General features: G+C 42.1%; 1 protein-coding gene across 2 annotated transcripts in view; it reads left to right on the top strand.

Moving 5' to 3' along the window:
* The window catches only part of LOC122816397 (nodal modulator 1-like), an 877,949-nt gene that overhangs the window by 262,665 nt on the left and 591,976 nt on the right, over nt 1-23,308 (top strand). For both annotated transcript variants that reach the window (XM_044089153.1, XM_044089155.1), the window contains exons 12-14: nt 12,809-12,986; nt 19,663-19,804; nt 20,229-20,360. In XM_044089153.1, the coding sequence (XP_043945088.1) occupies nt 12,809-12,986; nt 19,663-19,804; nt 20,229-20,360 (452 nt within the window). The remainder of the gene's footprint in view (nt 1-12,808; nt 12,987-19,662; nt 19,805-20,228; nt 20,361-23,308) is intronic.

The raw sequence follows: 23,308 nt of genomic DNA, 5'->3' as shown, positions 1-23,308 counted from the left end.
ATTTTGAAGCTAAAATAGCTATCAAAGCCAAAGGTGTTTTTTAGTTATGTTCATAATCTCAAAAGCACAATGCAGTGAATGATTTTACCTCCACTGAGGCTGAAGATATAGCGAACCTACTGGCTGATAAATTTAGCTCTAACATCACCCCATCTCCCCCTGTATGTTACTCAAGGTATACCTGAAGCTGTCTCGCCTCCATATATCATTCAAGACCAAGTCCTGAAAGTGCTTTCAAAAGCTGTAAATATTACATTGATGAGTCCTGACAATATCCCTGAATGCATCTTAAATAGCATAAAGCACGATGTAGCCACACCCCTAACAACACTGTTCAGTCTCAGCCACACCCCTAACAACACTGTTCAGTCTCAGCCACACCCCTAACAACACTGTTCAGTCTCAGCCACACCCCTAACAACACTGTTCAGTCACAGCCACACCCCTAACAACACTGTTCAGTCTCAGATTCCATACAAGTTTTGTACCAAGTGAATGGAAAACAGCTGCTGTTATTCCCCTGCATAAAGAAAGACCCTTTTACAGACCCATAATAATGACCAGCCCCATATACAAAACAATGGGAAGAATTATTTTGGAACTAATCAGTCAGGACACAGGGAACCTCCAAGCACTGGACCTGTCTGTCTGGAATAGACCGGGGCAGATCATGCTTACTCAACATTGTGGATTTTTTTAAAAAGATCACCAAAGCAATGGATGAAGGTAAAATGGTACGCACTGCATTCCTTGACCTGACCAAAGCTTTTGACACAAATAAGTAAAATGGGAGTAAACCCCTGTGTCACCTGGTGGATTGCCAGCTGGCTCACAGATAGGATGCATATAGTCAAAATAGGGGAAGTTACCTCACCAAAGAGACCAGTCATCTGTGGAGTCCTCCGGGGTTCTATGCTGGGACCTCTCCTGTTTGGCATCTACTTATCTGAAGTAAAGGCCAATACCAAGGGGTTCTGGCTGACTATATTTGCTCGTGATTGCAGCTATGAGCAGTCATTGAATCCCCAAATGATTTGGCCATCCTTCAGGAAGTTTTGTCCCAAATAAATAACTAGTGCCAAAATCATGGACTGAAACTGAATGCCAAAAATACATTATTGTATCCTTTGGGAAGTCATCTACCTCAGGGAACCACCACATTGACAATATGCCCCTAAGGAGTTGACCCAGTTGTCGGGAATTTGGGTTTATAATGACCTAATTGTTGGCCAGTGTGTGTCCATTGTTCTAAGAAAGTCCTTTTATATTGCATAACTTATAAACAAAGGGATTGTGTCTAGATCTAGGGATGTCATTGTCCCCCTTTACTCAGCCCTCATTAGGCCAGTCATTGAATATAAATTTCCCTTTTGGCATGTATCTATCCAGACACATGCAACGCCTACAGAGATACCTTACTTAAAGGATACAAGGCCTAAACAACATTTCCTACGTGGACCTACTTGCTCTGTCTGGCATACAGAGACTCCTCCATCCATTACTGATGGATTTACAAATAGCATCAGAAGTATTCTGTCTAGGAATCTAAATCTCTTCTGTAATATCAAAAGAATGTTTTGGTGGGGCAGGTATATATCACAGAGGATATTGCTACTCTGGAACAGACTCCCCAGCCACAAAAAACAAAGTTAATCCTTGTCAATATTCAAGAGCAACTTAGATCTATGGTTTTGAAACAGAAAATTTACCCAGGACTACCCTCTGTTCTACTAATTAACAGAGGCAGCCCATAAATGCTTTATCCATGCATGGGTCCCCTCAAATTAACTATGGTATGATTCCAGTCATTCTCGTTATGGGTAATATATAATTGCTGACCGTGGGATGGGTAAGGCCAGTATAACCAAATGGGATAGGTTATTGAGCACAAAAGGGAAACTGGCTGAGCTTAAAATGGCCGTCATTGGCATCCTAGCCTGGCACTTAACTATAAATCTGTGAATAGAACCACCACCAAAAAAAGAAAAAATGGGTAAATTTTGGGGAAGTATTTATGATATCCTGCCAAATATGTGGAATGGATAGACAAATTAAAAAAAAACAGTGAAGAGCTCTAATGTAAATGATATGAAATGGGATGAAGTAACAGCTATAGAAATTGAGACAAAATTTAAAAAAGCTGCTAACTGGAAAACCCCAGATCCAGATGCAGTACTAAAGGTATTAACATCTCTACACTAAGATTTGGCCCTGAGTAAGAATTACCTAAATGCACATCCTGAACAAACATCAACCTGGTTAACCACAGAGGGGAAAAAAAATGATATTCCTTAAGAGTGAGCCTGCAAGCAATCCTAAGAGCTATAGACCAATAACCTGCCTTCTGACATTATCTAATATTTACTGAATTTGTTTTCAGCCGTCTAGAAAAAAAATTCAGTCGTGGCAATAGAACAAAAAGGAAACGGTCAGATTGAACAAAGGATAATCTTATTATTAAACCAAGCCATAATATAAAGCTGTAAAAGGTAGAAGGGAATTAATAGGGCTTGGCTATATAAAAAAAAAAAAGCATTCTACAACATTTTGCATTCATGGATAATGGAATGCTTAGTTATATAAGATAACACCGTACATTGAGCAGTTACAATGCAGTGACTGTGCAACAGTGGCAAACCACTTTGCAGCTGCATCATGATAGAGAGGACAAATTATTATCCCAAGGATAACAATTCAAAGGGGGATATAACCCATGGTAATTATTTGTCACCACTGCTGTTTTTTCTTGGCCTTTACCTGATAAACTGTTTGCTTAATGGATTAGACTGTGGTTACAGTTTAATGCCAAGAAACCAACCTGATTTAAAGAAATCTCTTCTACATTCTGTGGATGATTTAAATATTGTTTAGTTCATCAGATATGAATGTGAGAGCACAACTACAAATCAGATTTTACAAGAATGGCATTTGGTCTTGATAAACGTGTAAAAGCAAAACATATTATAAAAGGAAAGTTACTGCATAAATAAAATCAACCTGGGACAGGAATGTGATTTAAAGGAAATTGAGCTGGAGAAATGTTTGGGAATAGATGAAGGATCTGCAATAAAACATGAATACATGAAAAGAAAACATGGTAAAGAATAATTCAGAAGACTAAAGCTAATGTTGAAGACAACATTGACATCATCATCATCTGCCCCCTTTTTCCAGTTCTTTCTACATGGGGTTGGTGTATCGTGTTAACTGTCACCAACTCTCGATTCAGTGCCATACTCCTGCCTGGAATAGATGAAGGATCTGCAATAAAACATGAATACATGAGAAGAAAACATGGTAAAGAATAATTCAGAAGACTAAAGCTAATGTTGAAGACGACATTGACATCATCATCAGCCCCCTTTTTCCAGTTCTTTCTACATGGGGTTGGTGTATCGTGTTAACTGTCGCCAGCTCTCGATTCAGTGCCATACTCCTGCCTTCTTCAACACTCATGCCTGACTGTCGCAGATCTTCTTCCACACAATCCATCCACCTCTTTGCTGGATGTCCTCGCTTCCTCTTACCTTCTTCCTGTCTGTCCCAAATCTTCCTCACCAGATTGTCTTCTACTTTTCTACACGTGCCCAAACCACTGTAATCCGTTCTCTCTGATCTTTTCTGCAGTTGGATCTACTTTGGCGTCTCCTCTTATATCCTCATTTCTTTGTCTGTCCACAGTGTACATCCTACCACCTTTTTCAGACACTTCATTTTCATCACCTCTAGCTTCTTCAACTGCTCTGCCTCTACTGCCCAGGTTTCTGTACCATACAGTAGTATTGATCACACTGTCTAGTGCACCTTACTTTTCAGCTTCTTTGGCATTCTTCTGTCATAGACTACACCTGATACTCTATGCCAGTTGGCTGCATCCTCTCAGATTCTAGCTTTGACCTCTTCATGCAGACTACCCTTCTCCTCAACCACCCTCCCAGATTCTTGAAGTTGTTTACCTGTTCAACTATCTTCCCTTCTATTTCTATTCTTAGCTTCTTCTGATTTGCCAAATTTGTTGCCATTACCACCGTCTTATCTGTGCTTAGTTTCATCCTATGTGCCTACAGATTTGCATTCCATTCTCCTATCCTTTGCTGAAGTTCAACACAGAGTCTGCCTGTACTGCCACATGATGTGCATATAGCAGCTTTGTTGATCTGTCCCCTCCAACCTGTTTGCTAATGTAGTCCATCAACAGTATGAACAGCAGTGGGCTCAGAAATGAACCCTGGTGTACAACCACTCCCACGAGGAACCCTCTGTGAGGCTGAACACTGTTCGTTCTTGAGTCACTGGGTCCTTATACATAGCCACCACTAATTCTGCCAGTGTTTCCGGGACTTCAAACCACCTCAGTACTGCCCAGATCAGCTTTCTTGGGATCTTGACATATGCTTTCTCCAAGTCTAGGAATGCCCATTGGGACACTCTCCTCACCTCTAACTTCTTCTCAAGTATCTGTCACAGTGCAAACAATCGGGTCAGTTGTGCTGTATACTGATCTGAATCCGAACTGCTCATCTCCCATCTTACATTCTACTACTCTGCATATCCATTTATCAGTCACCCTGTCCAGAACTTTCATGCATTGTGGTAGGAGTTTAATGCCTCTGTACTGCCCAGAGTTGTGGATGTCTCATTTGTTCTTTTACTCTGGCACAAGTATGCTTATTCTCCAGTCATCTGGAGATGCGCCTTTCTCTCCACACCGTTATTAGTACCCTCAGGAGCCATTTCTCCCCTGTCTCACCCAGCATCTTTATCATATCTGCTGTGACCTCATCTTAGCCTGCTGCTTTTCTTGACTTCATCTGTCTTAGTGCTGTTCTTACTTCTTCTAAGGTGGGCTCCTCCTCTTCTCTCATCATAAGCTGTTTCTGGGGCAGTACAGCTTCTGTGGGGTTTTTCTTCATTCAGAAACTGCTGGAAATGCTCCTTTCTTCTGCCTTTGATGTCCTGTGGACAGGTGAGCAGGTTGTTGCTGGCATCCCTTATGAAGGGTGTCTGACTATCTTCTTTATCTTTCTGTCTTTGCCGTGCAACCTTATATAGTTTCTTTGTGCCCTTTACTGAGTCACTTTCCAGTAGCTGGTAGTGTGCCTCCGATGCCCTAGTCTTTGCTATTGCATGTTATTTCTTAGCTTCTTTGTTAGCCAACCAGTAGTCCTTTCTAGCCTGGTCAGTCTTTTCTATCTCCCACTTCTTCCTGCACTCCTCCTTTCTTTTGATGACTTCCTGGACTTCTGCATTCCACCACCAGCTTTCCTTATGTATCTTATTTCCATACCTGGTATGGCCACATATCTTTTCTGTAGTCCAAACGTGCTGTTTTTAGGCGATGCTACTCTTCTTCAGCTGCATCTATTTCCTCCTCTTCTTGGGGTGCTAGAACCCAGAGTAATTCCTTGAACTGCTGTACTTTCTCTCCAGTCAACTTCCAGGTCTTCAGTCTGGACGCTGTTGACATTAGAGCCTTCTCTGACCACTGGTTGCAACTGATTGTGGCAACTAGTGGTTTATGCTGTGGGCCGACTATTTCACTGGGGATGACTTTGCAGTCATGGATTCTACCCCAGTGTCTTTTCCTTACTAGGAGGAAGTCTACCCGAGTTGCATGTTGGCTACTCTTGTATGTGATCTTGTGACTGTCTCTCTTTCTGAACCATGTGTTGGCTACTATCAAGCCATTTGCCAGACAGAAGCCCAGAATGGCTTCTCCTGTATTCCTGCAGCTGCTGTCTGAATGTACTCTTTTCCTCTCTATCACAACCCTGCTGTGGGGCATAGGCTGAGGTTATGAATACTGCCCTATCATTACACTGGAGTCTGATTGCCATGAGTCTGTCATTAATTATGATGATGTCCCTCACTGCCTTCTGAAGCCCCTCTCTCACCACAATTCCTACACCATTTCTAGCATGTCCCCAACCTGAGTAGTAGAGTCTGGATCCCAAGCCAAGTATCTTTGCTGCACTGCCCTTTCATCTCATCTCTTGGATACATAGGATGTCCCAGCCTCCTCTGTATCATCATGTCATCCACTTCCAAGCTGCTTCCTGTCAGTGACCCTAGTTTAAGTGTAGCAATTCTCAGTTCATGTTTGGCAGGTTGGTTTTACATCCAGCTTTTGCTCAACAGAGCTATCCCAGGTAAGCCAGGCTGGGCAACTAGACACCTGCCAGCCAGTAGCTTATTGACCCAGGGCTGCTGGGCTTTTTATGGCTGGCACACACTGACCAATAGGGGCACATATACCCCTCCAACCGTTAGCAAGGGTCCCTGACATGGGTCAGAGTAGGCCAGGTCCTCAACCCACTTATCACCATTAACTACCCATGCCAATTTTTGGCAACATTAGTCAACATGACCGACCTAGAGCCATATTTTACACCATCTAGTAGCTAGCCCTGTCAGGGCACGCAGTCTGTGATCTGTGTTCACCTATCTTGAGGATGTTGTGCACCACAGTACATGCCCAAAACAGTTGGTCTGTACAACATTGACATCCAGGAATAAAGTCTAAACCGTAAATCAGTTTACTCTTCTGTTCTAACTTACAGATTTGATGTGATTGACTGTCCTCAAAAAGTATTGAATCAGTTGGACAAGAAAAATACTTCAAGCGTATCAAATGAGATGTAAAGAAAAAAGTGCATGCAAAGGTTATATGTCTGCTCTGAAGGAGGTGTGGGCATCCTCTAAATTGACTTCATGTGTAGATCTGCAGTCGTAAGGCTACATACATATTTGGATCTGATGAGGTCAGCAAATATAATAAAAGTTCTAAACCATGAAGAGAAGTCTAATATGACATATTTGCTTTGTTTAGCAATAGCATTTTGGAACAGAGTGGGATGAATATCAAATCAGAAGTAGACAGCAATCAGGCAACAACTGAAAGTGCTATACAAGAAAGGACCAGAAGAGAAGAAAAATGGGAAGTCCAGAAATATAGTGGCAAGTATCCAACCACATGTTAACTAACCAAGGTGTGATGCAGGAATGGTTAAGGAGCAGTGAATTGAAGCCAAAAGATGAAAGGATAATGGTGGCCCAAGATGGTAGGCTTTATGTATACATTGGTTTAGAAAGTCCATTGAAAATGTAGGAGAAACAGAAAAATGCAGGCTCCGTAAAAGAGAACTGGAATCTCATTGCTGGGTGTGATACACTCATGGCTGAGGGTCTGCATATTGAAAGGCAGAGTAATGTGGCAAGATTGTTACACTGCAATATAGAAATAGACAAGTATTGGAAACATGAACTAAAAATCATTACTGGCAGTGATGACGTTTATATCACATGGGATTACCCCTTACCAGCAGTCCAAAAAAACAGATGCAAGAAAACCAGGTAGAAGTCCATGAAAAAAGACAAAAGTAGTTTTCATCATTAGTGTCTTATGTATGGCGTGAGCCAAGGTTTTAAAATGCCAAGCTTTGCAAGCAGAAGTCAGCACATTGAACAAAAACCCTTCCAATTAGAAACTGGGACTTGATGTCCAATAGACTTGCATGTCTGTTTTGAGGCTCTTTTTGAGTTTAGCAGTGTTAGTGAATGCATTTTGACTAAACTGCCTTCCAAATGGCTGCTCCTCTGCAAAAGGACTCTGGAGGTTTATGCCTGCAGGTGTGGGGATCTGCTTTGCTGTCCTCTGGGGACTAGTTTCCCGACTTGCATCCCCTTTCTATTGAGAATATGGTTGTTTTTGTTCCTAAATCAATCCATTTATCTCTTGTTTCTTCAGTAGTGGTATTGGTTGGGTCAGAAAACCAGAGAGAGAGGATTGCTTACTCCCTGGAAGAATCCAGCACCCTTAAGAGGCTGTGCTAACTAATTAACCATTTTCTTCTTGGTTGTGGGGAGGAAAAGTTTTGCCCTTGTCATTTTTTCCTCTTTGTACTGGCTTTACAACTATGTTACCTTTATGATTGGCATCTCTGCCCATAGATATTTGCATCTGTCAAGAAGTATACTCCTTTTCAAGATTAATTTTCTCTGATTCTTTCTTTAGTTTGTTCTTTCGGAGAACTGATTTTGTTGTCTCTGGCCTGAGTTTTGATGTTCTGTAGTCCTATCTCACCTTCATTCTTACACTTGGATTCGGAGCGGAACCTCTGCTCCGACTTGGCAATTCTCTAGCTCAAAGTCTTCTGGTTGGCTTGTGGCAAGGAGGTATCCCATCATGCACCGCTGACATACCCCAGATCTTGTTTGCTGCAAGTAGTAAAATATATAGAGACAAAAAACAAACCATGGAGAAAAGTCTCAACATAGAGATAAAGCAATAGTCAATTCCTCCAGGTCCTCAAAGGAGGGGGCAGGAGGGTGGCATATTAAGAATGAACGGCGAGATGGACTACAAACGAATGTTATGGTGAGTACATAACTTCTTTATGTTCTGTAGTCCTATCTCGCCTTCATTCTTACACTTGGGACAGCGTCCTTAGCATCTTTATCTTGGGTGGCTCACGGGAAAATACTTCTGAGTACTGTGGAACCAAAGGAAGATCTGTTCCTGGAAGCTACGTCCAACTTGTAGTGAGTTATGAATGTATGAGGTGTAGCCCATGTTGCTGCTGCGCAAATGTTATCCATGGGAATTTTTGCTTGAAAAGCTACCGAGGTAGAAACAGATCTGATGGTGGGCTTTCACCTTAAAGGGGAGATCTTTGCCACTGGAAGTATAAATTAATGAAATGCAGCTTGAAATCCAGTGAGATAAAGTGGGTTTTCTGGTAAACCCTTTCTTGCATCTGAAAAGGAAACAAACAATTGGTCCGACCTTCTGAAACTCTTGGTTCTATGGAGACAGAATCGCAGTTGTCTATGAATGTCAATCTGGTGAAATTTGTAATCTGCCTTGTCAGAAAAATTAGGAAAAAGGTAGTTCAATGGATTGATTAATATTAGCCTGAGAAGAGACCTTAGGAACAAATGAAGGATTGGTCCATAAAGAAACCCTGTCTCTGTGAAATACCAAATAAGGAGGCCTAATAGAGACTGCTTGCAGTTCTGAGACCCTCCTTGTAGATATAATGGCCACTAAAAATATGGTTTTCCATGAAAGGAATTTGAGATCACAAGTTGCTGAAGGTTCAAAGGGATGCAAAGTAAGTTTTTGAAGTACAAAATTCAAATCCCATGATGCCACAGGGTCCATAACGGGGGGGGGGTCTCAATAATGTGGCCCCTTTAAGGAAAGCTCTACATAATCTATGCGCCAAAAGGTTAGGATCATTAGCCAAATGGAAGGTAGAAATAGTTGCCAGCTGAACCTTAATAGTGGCAGTGGCTGAAACTTGACGGAACAGTTGTGTAAGAAACTTCAAAATCGCAGAGATGGGGGCTGTATAAGGTTCGAGGTTTCTGTCACGAGCCCAGAAGGAAAACCTTTTCCACTTACTGGCATAAATCTTCCTAGTTGAAGGTTTGTGAGAAAAAGATATCAGAATATGTACATCAGGAGAAAAATCATGAAGCCTGACTAGGGATGGAATAGGAGCAGCCATGCTGTCAAATTGAAGGTGTGGAGAGAGGGATGGAACACCCCTGACGTGTGTCAGTAAATATGGCACTGGGTCCAAGGTTTGTCCATTAGGTGAGGCCTGAGAGCAAGGGGAACCAAATCTGACAGGTCAGTAAGGAGCAATGAGAATTATCTTGCTTCCCAAGGATTTTGCTTTCTGAATTACCTTAGATATCAGAGGAAAAGGTGGGTAGGCATAGAGAATTCCCGAGTGCCAATCGTGAATGAGTGCGTCTCTGGGTGTCTCCCCCTTTGGGGGGATCAGGGTGAAGTAGTTGCTGCATTTGGCATTCATAGGGGTGGTGAAGAGATCGCAGCAAGGCTGAACCCATCTGTGAAAAATCTGTTCCGCAACGTGTGGATTCAGAGACCACTCGTGAGGCATCAAAATTGCCATGCTGAGCCCCTCGGCTATCACGTTAGTTTTCCCCGGAATCTGTTTTGTGACCAGAAAACGTTGGGAAGACACTACCCACTCCCACACTCGAAGGGATAAGATTTGCTCCCTCCTTGTTTATGTACCATACCACCGACATATTGTCCGAGTGGATCGCAATCGTCCCTAGAAGGAGAAAGCTGTGAAGTGCTTGCAATGCCAGAAGCACTGCTCTCATCTCCAAGACATTGATATGCAAATGAGCCTCGTATTCCTGCCACGTGCCTTAGACTGGAGATAATGTCCCCCCACCCTATCTGGGAGGCATCCGTGGTCACGGTGGCGACAGGGGGAGACGGAACAAATGGTCTGCCTGTGGTCAGATGGCTGGACTGGGTCCACCAGCGAAGATCCTGTTTGCACGATTCCGTTAACAGGATGGGGTGAGAAAGAGTTAGTTGCTGCATTGACCACTGGGCAAAAAGCAACCACTGCAGAACCCTCATGTGCAGTCTGGCTGATGGGACTAATGTTATCGCAGAGGCCATCGTCCCTAACAATTTGAGTACAGTCATTGCTTTTGCCTTCTGCTGTGAAAGAGAGTCCAAATTTGTTGCCTGAGATTCTGGACTCTTTCTATGAGGAGGTAAGCCATCATTGTGACGGTATTTATTTAGACGCCAATGAAATTCACATGCTGAGAGGGCGACAATGCAGATTTTTGCCAGTTTATTGTAATTCCTAGCTGCAAGCAAGTCATAATGGTGGTGTCCCTGGCCTGTAATAGTAGATACCTGGTGGTGGCAGTCAGGAGCCAGTCGTCCAGGTAGGGAAACACTTGGAATCCAAAGCATCTCAAGTGAGCAGTTACCACTGCCATGCATTTGGTGAACATCCTGGGGGCTGTTGTGAGACCAAAAGGCAGGGCACGAAACTGGTAATGACTGCCCCCCAGCCGGAAGCGTAAGTGACTCCTTGATGGCTCTGTCCATTTTGATGTGGTAGTACACATCTTGGAGATCTATGGAGCAAAATATCTTTCCCTAACGCTGGGCGTATCGTCTGTAACGTGACCATTCGGAACTTGGACTTCTCTACAGATTCGTTCAACTTGCTGAGATCCAAGATGGATCTCAAGTCCCCTATTCATTCTGACACCAAAAAGAATCTGGAGTAAGTCCCTAATCCTACTTGGTCTGCGGGGATGGGTTGGATGACTCTCTCTTCAAGAAACGTTTGGATTTTTAAAGTTGCTGAACCCCTGTGATTGTGTGGAACATCCGGGATTCTTCTGATTTGAGGAGGAGGGAAAGAGAAAAGAATACAGTATCCTCTGGTAATTATCCTTTGCACCCACTTGTCTTGAGTGATATTGAGCCAGGCTTCTGGGTACAAGGATATACGCCCTCTGACTGGCTCCAGAGATGCACAGTTGGGCCTCCTTTCAGGAGCAATGGTAGGGACGACGACAAAAGGAATCACTGTCTTCCTTATTCTGCGGGCCTCCCTTACCTCTAGGGCGACGTCTACCGTTATTTCCTCCTCCTCTGTCTCTGGAGAAGGAATCACCTTGTGCGTCCTGGAAAAACCTCTGCGACTTCTTGAACCACATCTTTCTGCCCCTTGGGATAGGGTCTAGAAGGAATGGAAAAACGGACTCCCACGACAGACAGGGTTTTCCCTTCCTGTTCGCACCTGGTGAGTGTGTCCTTTACCTTTGGTCCAAACAACGAGGATCCATCAAAGGAGGCGTTGGTAAATGTAGACTTAAAGGCCTCTGCAAAATTACAGGCGCATCCAGGAGTGTCTTCTAAGAGAAACTCCTGAACCTGCTGCCCTACTCGCTCCATCCACTGCATAAGATATCAGCCTCATGGAAGAGATGACAATAGAATTTAAGGTAGACATCTGTGTGTTAAGCTTATCAGATACCACTTCAGATACGTTACCTTGGAGAGCATCTCCAAGCTCTTTTAGGAGATCTCTCTGGAGCCTAGTGAAATGAGACAGGTAGTTCAGCAATCAGAGTGTAAAAGCTGCTGAAGATGCACTTCCCTTACCTATCCATCGTTCTAGACTCCTTGTTCGGTGGATGGACAGTGGAGGAAGTTTTAGCAAGTTCCTTTTTGGTGGCTGCTGGCATCTACTGGCACGCCTTTGGTGAGAAAATCTTTGTCCTGAGATGAACTACAAACATGGAACGTTATGGTGAGTACATAACTTATTTTTTTTTTACCTGGCATTTTGGTGTTTATCACAGTTGTGTAAATTATCTGCATAGACTTTTTCTGGGTCTCTGCGTCTTTCCTGCTCTGGTCCCCTGGCTGTGTTCACCCTGTTGACTTATTGCTTGGGATTCAACCCAAATATAGGACATTTCCTTGATGCTCAGATCAATACATACCTTTGTACTGCATGAGGTGATCTATGAAAGAGATCCTGTTTGAGTCAGGAATATGGTGTCTCCAGCTCGCCTTGTCTACTGGAGTTGTGTTTTAGCTGAAATGGTACGTACTAGTGAAATGACTTGTTAGCAGTGGAATGCCAGATTTATCTGTTGCTGTTTCTAGATTTTCAAGGAGATGATTACTAGAAGCTACTGGGTTGAACTTGAGTATAAGAAGTGATTTTCTTTACATATTTGACAAGTAGTGCCACACTGCGAGTTGTCACAAACACATACCCATCCCTTAGTGCAGGAATTTTAGGAAAATGATGCAGTGTTGATTGATGGAGAAGGATGTTTGGAATGGCAGGACCCATGAAGGTAATTCCCTTCATGGATCAGCTGATGTGATAAGAATATATGTGTTATAAATCTGTTTAGGAATTTATGTATTGGCATTACCAAATGCACGGTTTTATGCAAAATTTTTCTTTAAACTGTTTGCTGTAATGTCTAGGTTTAGCATCTGTGGCCAGATAAGCGTGGTGCGCTTCCCCAATGGGATCAAGCAGATGAGTAAGCAGAGAGTGACTTTGAGCACAGAAGGCAAAGATAAGATCACAAGCCATACTACTGAGGCAGACTCTCGAGGTGCTTTTTGTTTCAAGGCAAAGCCAGGGACATACAGTATCCAGGTGAGACACCATGCTGTGAAATATGTTGTATTTTTTTAATGAGACTATTTCTGCTATTTGAACCTTTACAGTGCATCATAAAAATGTTTGAGTAGATGTGGGACACAATCAAAACAGATGTCCGAAAATTGTCAGTGTGGCTAAAAATGCAATTAAAACCTGTTTGATAAAGCTTAAAAAAAACAATCATTCTTTGTTTGCACCGCAAGCCCCTATCCCTGTATTCTGTCTCCTACAGGCTGTTGAGGGAAACCTATGCCTGGCATACAAGGCATTGCTAGACCCCATCCTAATGGGACCTCCTGTATATCCACAAACCGCACCAGAATTACCCATTCTAAACATTTAAACATTGCCTGTGATATAAATAGGACCTCCTAGAGTGACAGGTATGTATCCCAGAGACTGTCCCTTCTCTGGGACAGGCTTTCTCATCCGTGTGAAGCAGAATTATTCCCTAACCTAATTCAAGTGTAACTTGAACATTTGGCTGGAGAACAGGAAATTCATCCCTGGTTTGACACCCATGTAGACACAGGCAGTCTATAATTGGTTCATCTCTTAGGCCCTGCTTGTAAATGTTTAATCTCATAAGCCACTGCTTACATTAATCAAGGGTACCAGAACTTGTCAGAGATTTGGGATGCATGGCTAAGCTTAAAAAGGCCCTTGTAGTCATTGGCCTAGTACACACACGTGTCTAAAAGTAGGGTTTGTTGTTTGCTTACTGTACTCCAGGAATCCCATTATACTAGTTTGTTACTTTTGATTAGTTTTCTAGAGTAACTGGAATTCTGCCTGTTAAAGTAATATGTAAGTAAGATGAGTTCTCCTTGCTGGAAAACTGTGCATATCTTACTTCAGGGTCCCCCCTCCAGTATGTAACAGCTGGACCTCATCCTTAAAGACCTTCTTGGTACAATTATTTCAGTCTCCATCTTCCTGTGCTCATAATTGAGTGCACTTTGTACTCACACATGCCATGACATCAGTCAAGTTTAGCAGGTTTGTTCTTCCTGGTCACTTGCATGGTTTTGATTGGATCACAGATCAGGATCTGGAGAGGTACTCCCTCCAAAGAAAGCATAATTTCAAAGGCTGTCACAAGTGCCAGAGATTCAGCCAGACCATCGGTATGAGAAATTTGAGAAGCTCTAGACTTATCCTAGTTAAGATGAGGTAACGGCACTGGAAGGTTTGTCAGCATTAATGACTGACAGAAAAGTAAGACAGTTGAGAGAAAGTAAGTAGGAGAAGGTCAATCATAGTTGGCCTTCTCTGTCAAAATTTGTCATTACGGTGACCTTCACCACTCTGCCTACTGCAGGCTTTTCTGTGCCTAGGAGTGTCAAACTCATGCCTGTCATCAACAACTGCAAAATGACTAGGAGATGCATTGCTTCACTACCACTCTGGGAAGTGTGTGCACTGGGTTCAAGCATCATGGCTTCCATGTTAGGGCACATGGCTGATTGGTCTTTTCACTTGGCATCAACCATCCTTGACTGGTGACAGAGAGATGAAGATCATTTCATTGCATTCTCCATGGATGATGGACTCTCTCTTACCAGTAATATTGGGCCTTTGTTTATGGTTTGTCTTGTGCGAGACAACTGTGTCTTTGCAAAGATGTGTCTGGAAAGGGTCTGTAATTTTTCTTCTGTGGCTTGCACATTACCTAGTATTTACTTGTCTTTCTCTTTGGGACAAAGATGTTAGATGAGTGCAAGTGGTCTTTTGCTGCAGCTAATAGGAGGATGGTTTCTTGTTTCATTTCTTAGTTGTATTGGTTGGTAAAATTTGAGGTCCAAAGTTCCTGTCTCCAAGGATTCTAATGCATCCCTTTTTTGTAGCTCTTCCAGGAATTCTGTGCCCTGCACGCTCCACCCTAATTGGAGACTATTGTTTTAAGTATGTTATTCTTATAGCATTTAAATTCCTAGACTGTGGGCTTTCAGCACATAAGAAAAGAGAGCTGACATTCTTTTTAATAAATATCCTGGGGCAGACTCCTGCATGATTTTGTCACACCAGTGTAAAGAACCCAGAGCTCAGAGACCTCATCACCTTGCTGCCTTGTCACCAGATAATGAAATTGGAAGCTATGGATAAGGTTGATCTCTTCCATTCTGGGCATTAGAACAGTGTAGTGTCTCTCAAATTTCCAGTTTGCACTCTTCTCTAGCGGAGTAGCTTCTCAGAAAGGTGATACAGCTCCTCAATTCTAGTAATAGAGAGTCCCTGGAGACCAGTGTTATGACTTAGCAAGAAGGCGTTCAGCTTTGTTCACTAACTTTTTGCTTATTGTTTTTTACTAGGGAGGAGGCATCTACCATGTATTTGAAATGGGTGGCATATCTAATTTCCTGCTTTAAGAAAGAATCAAGTCAGGCTATTTTAGATGCCCTTTTCTGGACATTTCTATTTAGGCAGGTGTCACCAAATGTTATTGAAGACCTGCAGAAGGTGAAGAGAAACAGTTGATCACTGTGTGATGTTTTTTTTTTTTCTCAAGGCATTATCTTCTCTTCTTCCTGCCTCCTGTAGGCCCAGCCAGCACTCCATTCGGAAGAGGCCTTTTGACAAGCAAACACTGTCAAGTGTTAGGTGATTTAGCTTTGTCTGTGTCTCCCACTTTTGCCCAGGAGACATACTTTCTGCCTTGCAGAACTGATAATTGAAGGCTGGTTCTTTGAGTTTGCCTAGGCTTGGAGGACCATTACCAAAGGCTGATGGGTTATGGGAATTATGTCATATGGTCATATCATTGAACTGAGATTCTTCTCATAAAAAGCTTAGTTACAGGATCAAGGCAATACCTGAGGAGCTGCTTGAGCAGTCCCAGACTCTACTTCTCAAAGTTTCTGCAGACCCTATACTTTTGAAAAGGTAGAGATTATTATCACATTTTCATTCCAAAGACAAAGGTCATCTGTCTTTAAGTGACTTCAGCAAATATGTCAGGTACTGTATGTTTTGGATGGAGACTGCACGGCATTATACCAATTGAAGTGGCATAGTTCAGACGGATTCTGTGTGTGCATGTAGGCTGGTAGGCTCAGAGTTGTGAAAGCATATGTTTAATGTCACTATGCATCATGGTGCAGCACAGTGCTGACTGAAAAGGAATAGGTTCATAGGTTCATACTAGGCTATCTGCCCTACGGCATTTATAAGCCTAGCCAGAGTGTGTTTGACTTTCGCCACCCATTTTAAATACATTTTGCTGTGCCCTTTTTCGAGGTTAGTATACTGTGCCTCTGTCTAACAGTGACACAGAAGTGATACCCGGGGTAAACCTACGATCTCCCATCCACTCATCAAGATTCCTCTTGAAGAGAGTCAATGAGGACTCTGCCTAACCTGGACTGGGATTTTATTCCAGAGTGAAGGGAGCCTCTGGTTATGAATCTGTCCCTCCAGCATGTCCTATTTATTTCAGTGCTGAGGTTCAAGTCTCTCGAAAGTAGCTCGATGGGATTTGGATTTTCTGAGGTGCAGCATGTCCATTAATTCCGGGTTGGACATGGCTTTATACGTCAGGCACAGATCGCCTCTGAGCAGGCGGTATGCCACTGAGTAGAGCTGGAGTTTATTTAACCGGGCAGCATTGGCATCTGTTTGAGCCCTTTGATCCTCTTGGTGAGGTACTTTTGGGTTCTTTCCAGTTGCTGCAGGTGTCTGGTAAGGTACATCCCAAAAGGGGCATTGTACTCAATTATGGGCCTGATGAGGGATGAGCAAAGAGGCATGATGACCTCCCCTGATCTAGATGTGAATCCCTTCATGATTAGGTGGGCTATATAAAATGTTTTTCTAACCACTTTGGCCACGTGGTTGTCAAATGAGAGATTGCTATCAACTTGGGTCCCCAGGTCCCTAATTACTTATTCCGTACTTAATGGATTACCACCTATGTGGTAATTTGTGGGCACTTTGTTTTGCCAAAGGGATGACTATACACTTTTTGGTGTTTAGCTTGAGGCCATGGCTCTGGCACCAGTTGTCTGTTTCTATGAGGCCCTTTTGGAGGATGCTTGTGTCGGCTGTAGAGTCGATTATGGCCAGTTTGCAGTCATCTGCGAACTTGGTCAGCCACAGTCCTTCTGTGTTGGCCTGTACCTCCGAGAAATATATACCAAACAAGAGAGGTCCCAGGACTGAGCCTTGTGGGACGCCACTTGTGACTGGTTTGGAGTCTGACATGGCTCCAGCAATTCTAACCATGTGGGTTCTGTCCTTGAGCCAGTTTGCAACCCATCTAGTGACATAGGGGTTTATATTTAAGCTGGTGAGCTTATCTATAATGCCCGAGTTGGGTATTGTATCGAAGGCTTTTGCGAGGTCCAGGTAGGCTGTGTGGACCACCTTCCCCTAGTCAATGGCCTTGGTGACTGTTTCAAAGAAATCGACCAGGTTTAAGAGGCAGGATCTGCCCTTAACAAAGCCGAACTGGGTAGGATCCAGTCTGTAGGTCCCCAATATCTTTATTTATGAGGTCCATGATGATCCTTTCCATAGCTTTGCAGACCAAGCTAGTCAGGCTTATGGGGCGATAGTTTCCAGGATCCATTGAGGCACCACCTTTGTGGAGAGGGACCACTGTTGCTGTACGCCACTCTTTGGGTACATATCCTGTAGTAAGGCTGAGACTGAACAGTAGTTTTATGTTTGGGTTTAGCTCTTCTTGGAGTTCATGTAGGGGCAGCCTGGGACACCGTCTGGTCCCATTCCTGCTGTGTTTTTGCTTTGGAGCGTGCGGCTCTTACCTGAGCATCTGAGATATCCGGAGGCAGCACTCTGCTGGGATAGATATTTGCCCTTTGTGGGGGAGTTTGCTCTGAACCTGTCAGCTAGGGTGTTGGCAATGTCTGTGGGTTGGGTGTATTTTTGTCATTTTGGACTAAATCTGAGCATATCTGGGAATTCCACCCAGGTTCCTAACATAACTAAAGAAAGCCTTGTGATTATCCTTAGTGTCCTGTGCAATTTTTCTCTCGAAGCTGGCCTTAGACGATTTTATGAGTGCCCGTAGTTTTTGCTAATACTGATCAGAGATGCCTTCCCTTTTTGGGATTTTGCTCTATCATGTAGTAGCTTCCTCCTTCTATTGTATAGTTTGTTTATGGCTGGGGTCCACCAGACAGGACGTCTGCCTTTGGAGGATTGGGTCTTGGTTTTATTTGGGATTGCATGATCCATGCATTCCTGAAGGTGTTCATAGAATGCATTTATAAAGGATTCTGCGGTCTGGGCCATATTTTCCACAGGCCCGGGGCTTTGAAGGATTCCACCTCGGTTTTGAGGAGTGTGAAATTTGCTTTGGAGAAGTTTTTCACTGTGGTTTTCTGGGCAGGGGGTGGTGTCGGGATGTGAATATCCAGTGAGATTAGTTTATGGTCTGATCTTACCAGTGAGGGATACACTTCTGGTCTGGAGCATAGAGTCCCCATGTTGGTGATGATCAGGTCCAGTATGTTTTCCCCTCTTGTGGGAGTGGTAACAAGTTGTTCCATAGCATTTGAGTTTATAAATTCTAGGAACCTTTGCCTAGGTTGTTGGAGCTAGACTAATGCTCCCAGTCTATGTTTGGGTAGTTGAAGTCGCCCAATATAATGGTATTTGGAGAGACCTTCATATTTTCCAGTGTTCTCAGGAAGGCCGAGTGGGCTTCCTGGGTTTGGGAGTGTGGTCTGTAGCAGGCTATAAACTGGAAGGCAGTTTTACCCACTGTTAGTTGCACATGGATAGTCTCTGATGCTTTGTGCTGTGCCACCAACCTGGAGGTGTGGGTATCTTTGACGAATATTGATACTCCCCCTCCTTTTGTGGTTCGTCCAAGTTTTGGGGCCAAAAAGCATGGTATGAGGTATAACCTGGTAGTGCTGGGGTGCTCTCGGGAGCCTTGAACCAGGTTTCTGTTACTGCACAGATATCGATGTTCTCCATGCTAAGGAGAGTTTTGAGTGCGTGCATCTTGAGGTTTAGACTTCTGGCGTTGAGTAGTATTACTCTTAGTTTCTTATCCCTTGTTATACCTATGGAGGTGGGTTTGTCTTTTGAGCCTTGCCTAAAAAAGGCACTATGTGGGTAGCAAGAGCCTTTGCCAATATTCGAAAGCCCAGGGGTGACAGGTGCAAGCTGTCCCTAGCGAAGCATCTGGGCTTGTCGAGCATGTCATCCCAGGCTGACAGGCATTGGATCCCCTTTGAATGACACCAATACTTAAGCCAGTTGTTGAAATTGATCATCTTGCTCCTGTGTCTGTTCGATGCTGTTTGGCTGTGTGCTGATGCCGCCTTTTACATCTGCGTTTTAGCTCTGTTTGCTTGCTTTGAAAGCTTCAGTTCTGCACGTTTTACATGCCAGAAATACTATTAGACTTTTAGTGATTGTATACCTGAATGTTTATCTCTAACTCTGTTATGTACTTGTGATTCTCAATAATAATAGTTTTGTCCTCAGAACCTAAAAAGCTGACTCTATAAAATGGCATACATCTCTGCTTGTGTGTTGTGAAACAAATGCCATAATTTGGTCTGGATTGTTGACATAAGGTTTGTAGGGCAAAAAATATGCATTTTATGATTTTTAACATTGACATTTTTGAATTTGATATGTGTACTGTGCTTAGAAGTACTGTATACTATAATTTTGTATTTTTTCTCCATTGCAGGTGGTTGTTCCAGAGAGTGAAGCAAAAGCTGGGCTTGTTCTGAAACCCAGTAGATTTCAAGTTACTGTTACAAACAGTCCAGTTATGGATGTGACCTTCACACAGTTTTTGGCACAGGTGTCTGGCAAAGTCAGCTGTTTGGGTGAGTTTGGAATGCATATGAACTGCATATTAAAAAAAAGGTGCCTTTTAAATTGAACACATCGTACAGCAACATGCTTTTCATCCTTTAAAATTTTGTTCAGTTAGCTGCCTTAGTAGGATAGAACAGTACATGTTTTTATTACTAGTCTCAACAATAACCATAGATCCTTTAAACTTAAGACTTTGGATTGGGGGGAGAGCATATTTTCATTGTGGGACGTTTGAAGAGCTAGCCATGATTTTGTGCATAGACTTTTAAATGTCATCTGTTTATTTTTATGTTGTGTACATATGTTGCTTTGATTGTTCCCCTCTTCTCTGTCATATCCTGCGGTTTTAAGTAAGACTGTCTTATTCTGTGATCAGGCTTTCAGACTTTACCATTTTGATCAAATATATTTTTTTGTTTTAATGCTGTTTAGATTCCTGTGTAGATCTAACAGTGACCTTACAACCTGTTGGTCGTCAAGGTGAAAAACATAGCCTACAGCTGTTCGGCAAGGTGGACTCCATACCATTCACATTTGAAAATATTTTACCAGGAAAGTACAAAGGTAGGTTGCATGTACAGCTACATGCTTTGTTTCTGTTTGCTCAAATTCAAACCACTAATACAGCAGGGTATATAGAGTACTTTGTGAAGAATCAGCAGGAGTTTTGTAAGATCTGCAACCAACAGGCTTAACTGGGAAGTAACCCCAGACATTAGCAGTTTAAATGAATTCATCTTTAGTGATGAACAATTTTGCTAAATTTCCTTTTCTTCATTGAATCTGTGTAATCCTGGAGGTTATGCCTGTTAAGGGGATGAAAGCCTGCACTGCACCCAGGGACACAAGTTGTAATTATTTTCATGTCCTGATTAGATGAAACAGTGAATCATTGAAGAAAGACTTCATTAAAGATACTGTAACAGATTATAAAATTCTTTGCAAGTCCTCATAGAATAGGAAGTAGGGACATTTTGTTGTTAGGATTTATGTGTGTGTACTTGTGTACAACATCAAGAAAACAACCAGTGTCCTCAACCATGAGCAGTTTAAAAGTACATTTAGTGAGATCCAAAGTTGACAAACACTTCACATAGTTCTGTAAAATCCAAGATATGTAAAATAAAATCCAAGGAGGTTTGGAATTTTATACCTTTGTCTATCTTCTTGGATTTTACAGAACTCTGAGAGAAGTGTTTGTCAACTTTGGAGCTCATTAAATGTACCTTTAAGCTGTTCATGGTTCAGGACACTGTTTTGTTTTTTTTTTCGATTTGACCGGTTTCTATAGTGCCTGACTTGTCACAACACTAATACTGATTATTTACATTGTGTACTTGTATGTACAAGTTGATCGCCATTTATACATTCATACACACGGTTGTATATGCATACGTATGAGTGTATATATGTTTGTGTGCGCATGCATGTGTATATTTCTATATATGTTTATATGCACAAGTGTATGTATATGTGTGTGTGTGTGTATATATATATATATATATATATATATATACACATATATATACATATACACACATATATATACATCTATATATATATATATATATATATATATATATATATATGTGTGTGTGTGTGTGTGTATATGTATATGTATGTATATATATATATATATATATATATATATATATATATATATATATATACACATACATATACACATATATGTATATACATAAACACATATATGTATGTACATATGCACATACATATTTGTATGTATGTATGTATGCACACACACACACACACACACACACACACACATTCATATATGGATCCCTATCAGTTGATCGAGTTTTCAGAAATTCAAAATTCATATGGTCGAAACCATATGATCGAGTTTTTGAAAACTCAAAGCTTATGAATGGAGATTTTGGTACAGCGAGGATTGGGAAATTTACCCTGTTCTTCATTGTAGTGCGATCATTGAGTTGGTATTTATAATTTGCTGGGGGTGGGGGGGGTTGCAGGATGCGGCAAGCCCCCAGCATAAACATAAAAAAGCTTTTGTGTTTTTTGTTGTTAGTTCCTATGAATTTTGAGTTTCTGAAAACTCAGTCATCTGACATAGATCCATATATAGCTGTGGTGTACATCATATAAGTCCTTGAATCCCCAAATGACATAGCCATCTTGCAGGAAGGTTTGTCTCAAATAACTGATGTCAGAATCATGGTGTGAAACTAAATGACCAAAAATGCATTATTGTATCAATCAAGAAGTCATCTACCCCAGGGAACTACCAAAGTGACAATACACCTCTTAGAGTTTACCTGTTTTTTCAGGATTTGGGAATGTATGTGGATGGTGGCCTAACTTTTGACCAATATGTGTCTGTTGGAAGAAAGTCCTGCTTTACTCAGCCCTTATCAGGCCAGTCATTAAGTATAATGCCCATTTTGGCATGTATCTGTCCAGACACTTGCAACAACTGGAATGCCCATCTGTCCAGACACATGCAACAACTGGAATGTCCACAGAGGCCTAAACAACATGTCGTACATGGACTGACTGAAAGCCCTATCACTATACTCTGTATCCTACAGACTGCTAAGAGGTGACCTGTCTCTGGCATAGCTGGCATCCTCTGACTCGATACGGAAGAATTTACTGCACATCAGTAAGTCAGATGGCATCAGAAATACTCAGTCTGGATATGTAAACTGCTTCTGCAATATCAACAGCACAGTTTGAAGAGACAGGTATATTTCACAGAGCTTTCCACTGCTGTGGAACAGACTCCCCATCCACACAATACAAAGTTCATTCCTGTCCATTTTCAAGTGCAACTTGCATCTATGGGTGGGAAACAGAAAATTTACCCCAAAGCTGCTGCCTGTACTACTAATGGACAGAGGCAGCTCCTAAATGCTTTACCCATGCATGGGGCCCTTCAAATTATCTATGGTATGATCCCAATTATTCTCATTAGGGATAATATATAATTATCGACCATGGAATGGGTAAGGCCCATCTGTAACCAAATGGGGTAGGTTATTTCAAGCACAAAAAGGGAAACTGAGAAGTTTAGAATGGCCTGCAAGGGCAATAGGTACAGTAGAGAGTCGATTATCCAAAAAAATCAGGTATCCGAACGCAGCCTTCCAAAGTTTTCCAGTAGGAAAAAATCATAGTCTGAATATGTAAACATTATATATATATTCGCTTGTGCATGTTTCTTGAGCTTGTATCCTGATCTTGTGTGAAAAATATACTTTGTTGTCCGATGGAATCACCGAATGGTTGAAAAGTGTATTCCCTGCATGCAGAAAGAAAAAGATTTTAGTTTTTTGTCCTGTTCAATGCATGTTTGATTATCCGAACTAACTTAAGTCCCAATTAGTTCAGATAAGCGACTCTCTGCTGTATGTATGATTGAAAATCAGCTGATCACACATACTATATTTTTTGCCTGTGTAAGACTGTAGTATAACAGGGATAAGGGTATTTGCTCTTTCCCCACTGTAGTGCAATTTCGGAGTTTGTAT

This window comes from Protopterus annectens, chromosome 12.part0 (genome assembly GCF_019279795.1).
Source record: "Protopterus annectens isolate FY-2018-M chromosome 12.part0, PAN1.0, whole genome shotgun sequence".
NCBI lineage: Eukaryota > Metazoa > Chordata > Ceratodontiformes > Protopteridae > Protopterus > Protopterus annectens.
Note: the sequence above shows the minus strand (reverse complement) of the source record. Positions and strands in the feature narration are given on the sequence as shown.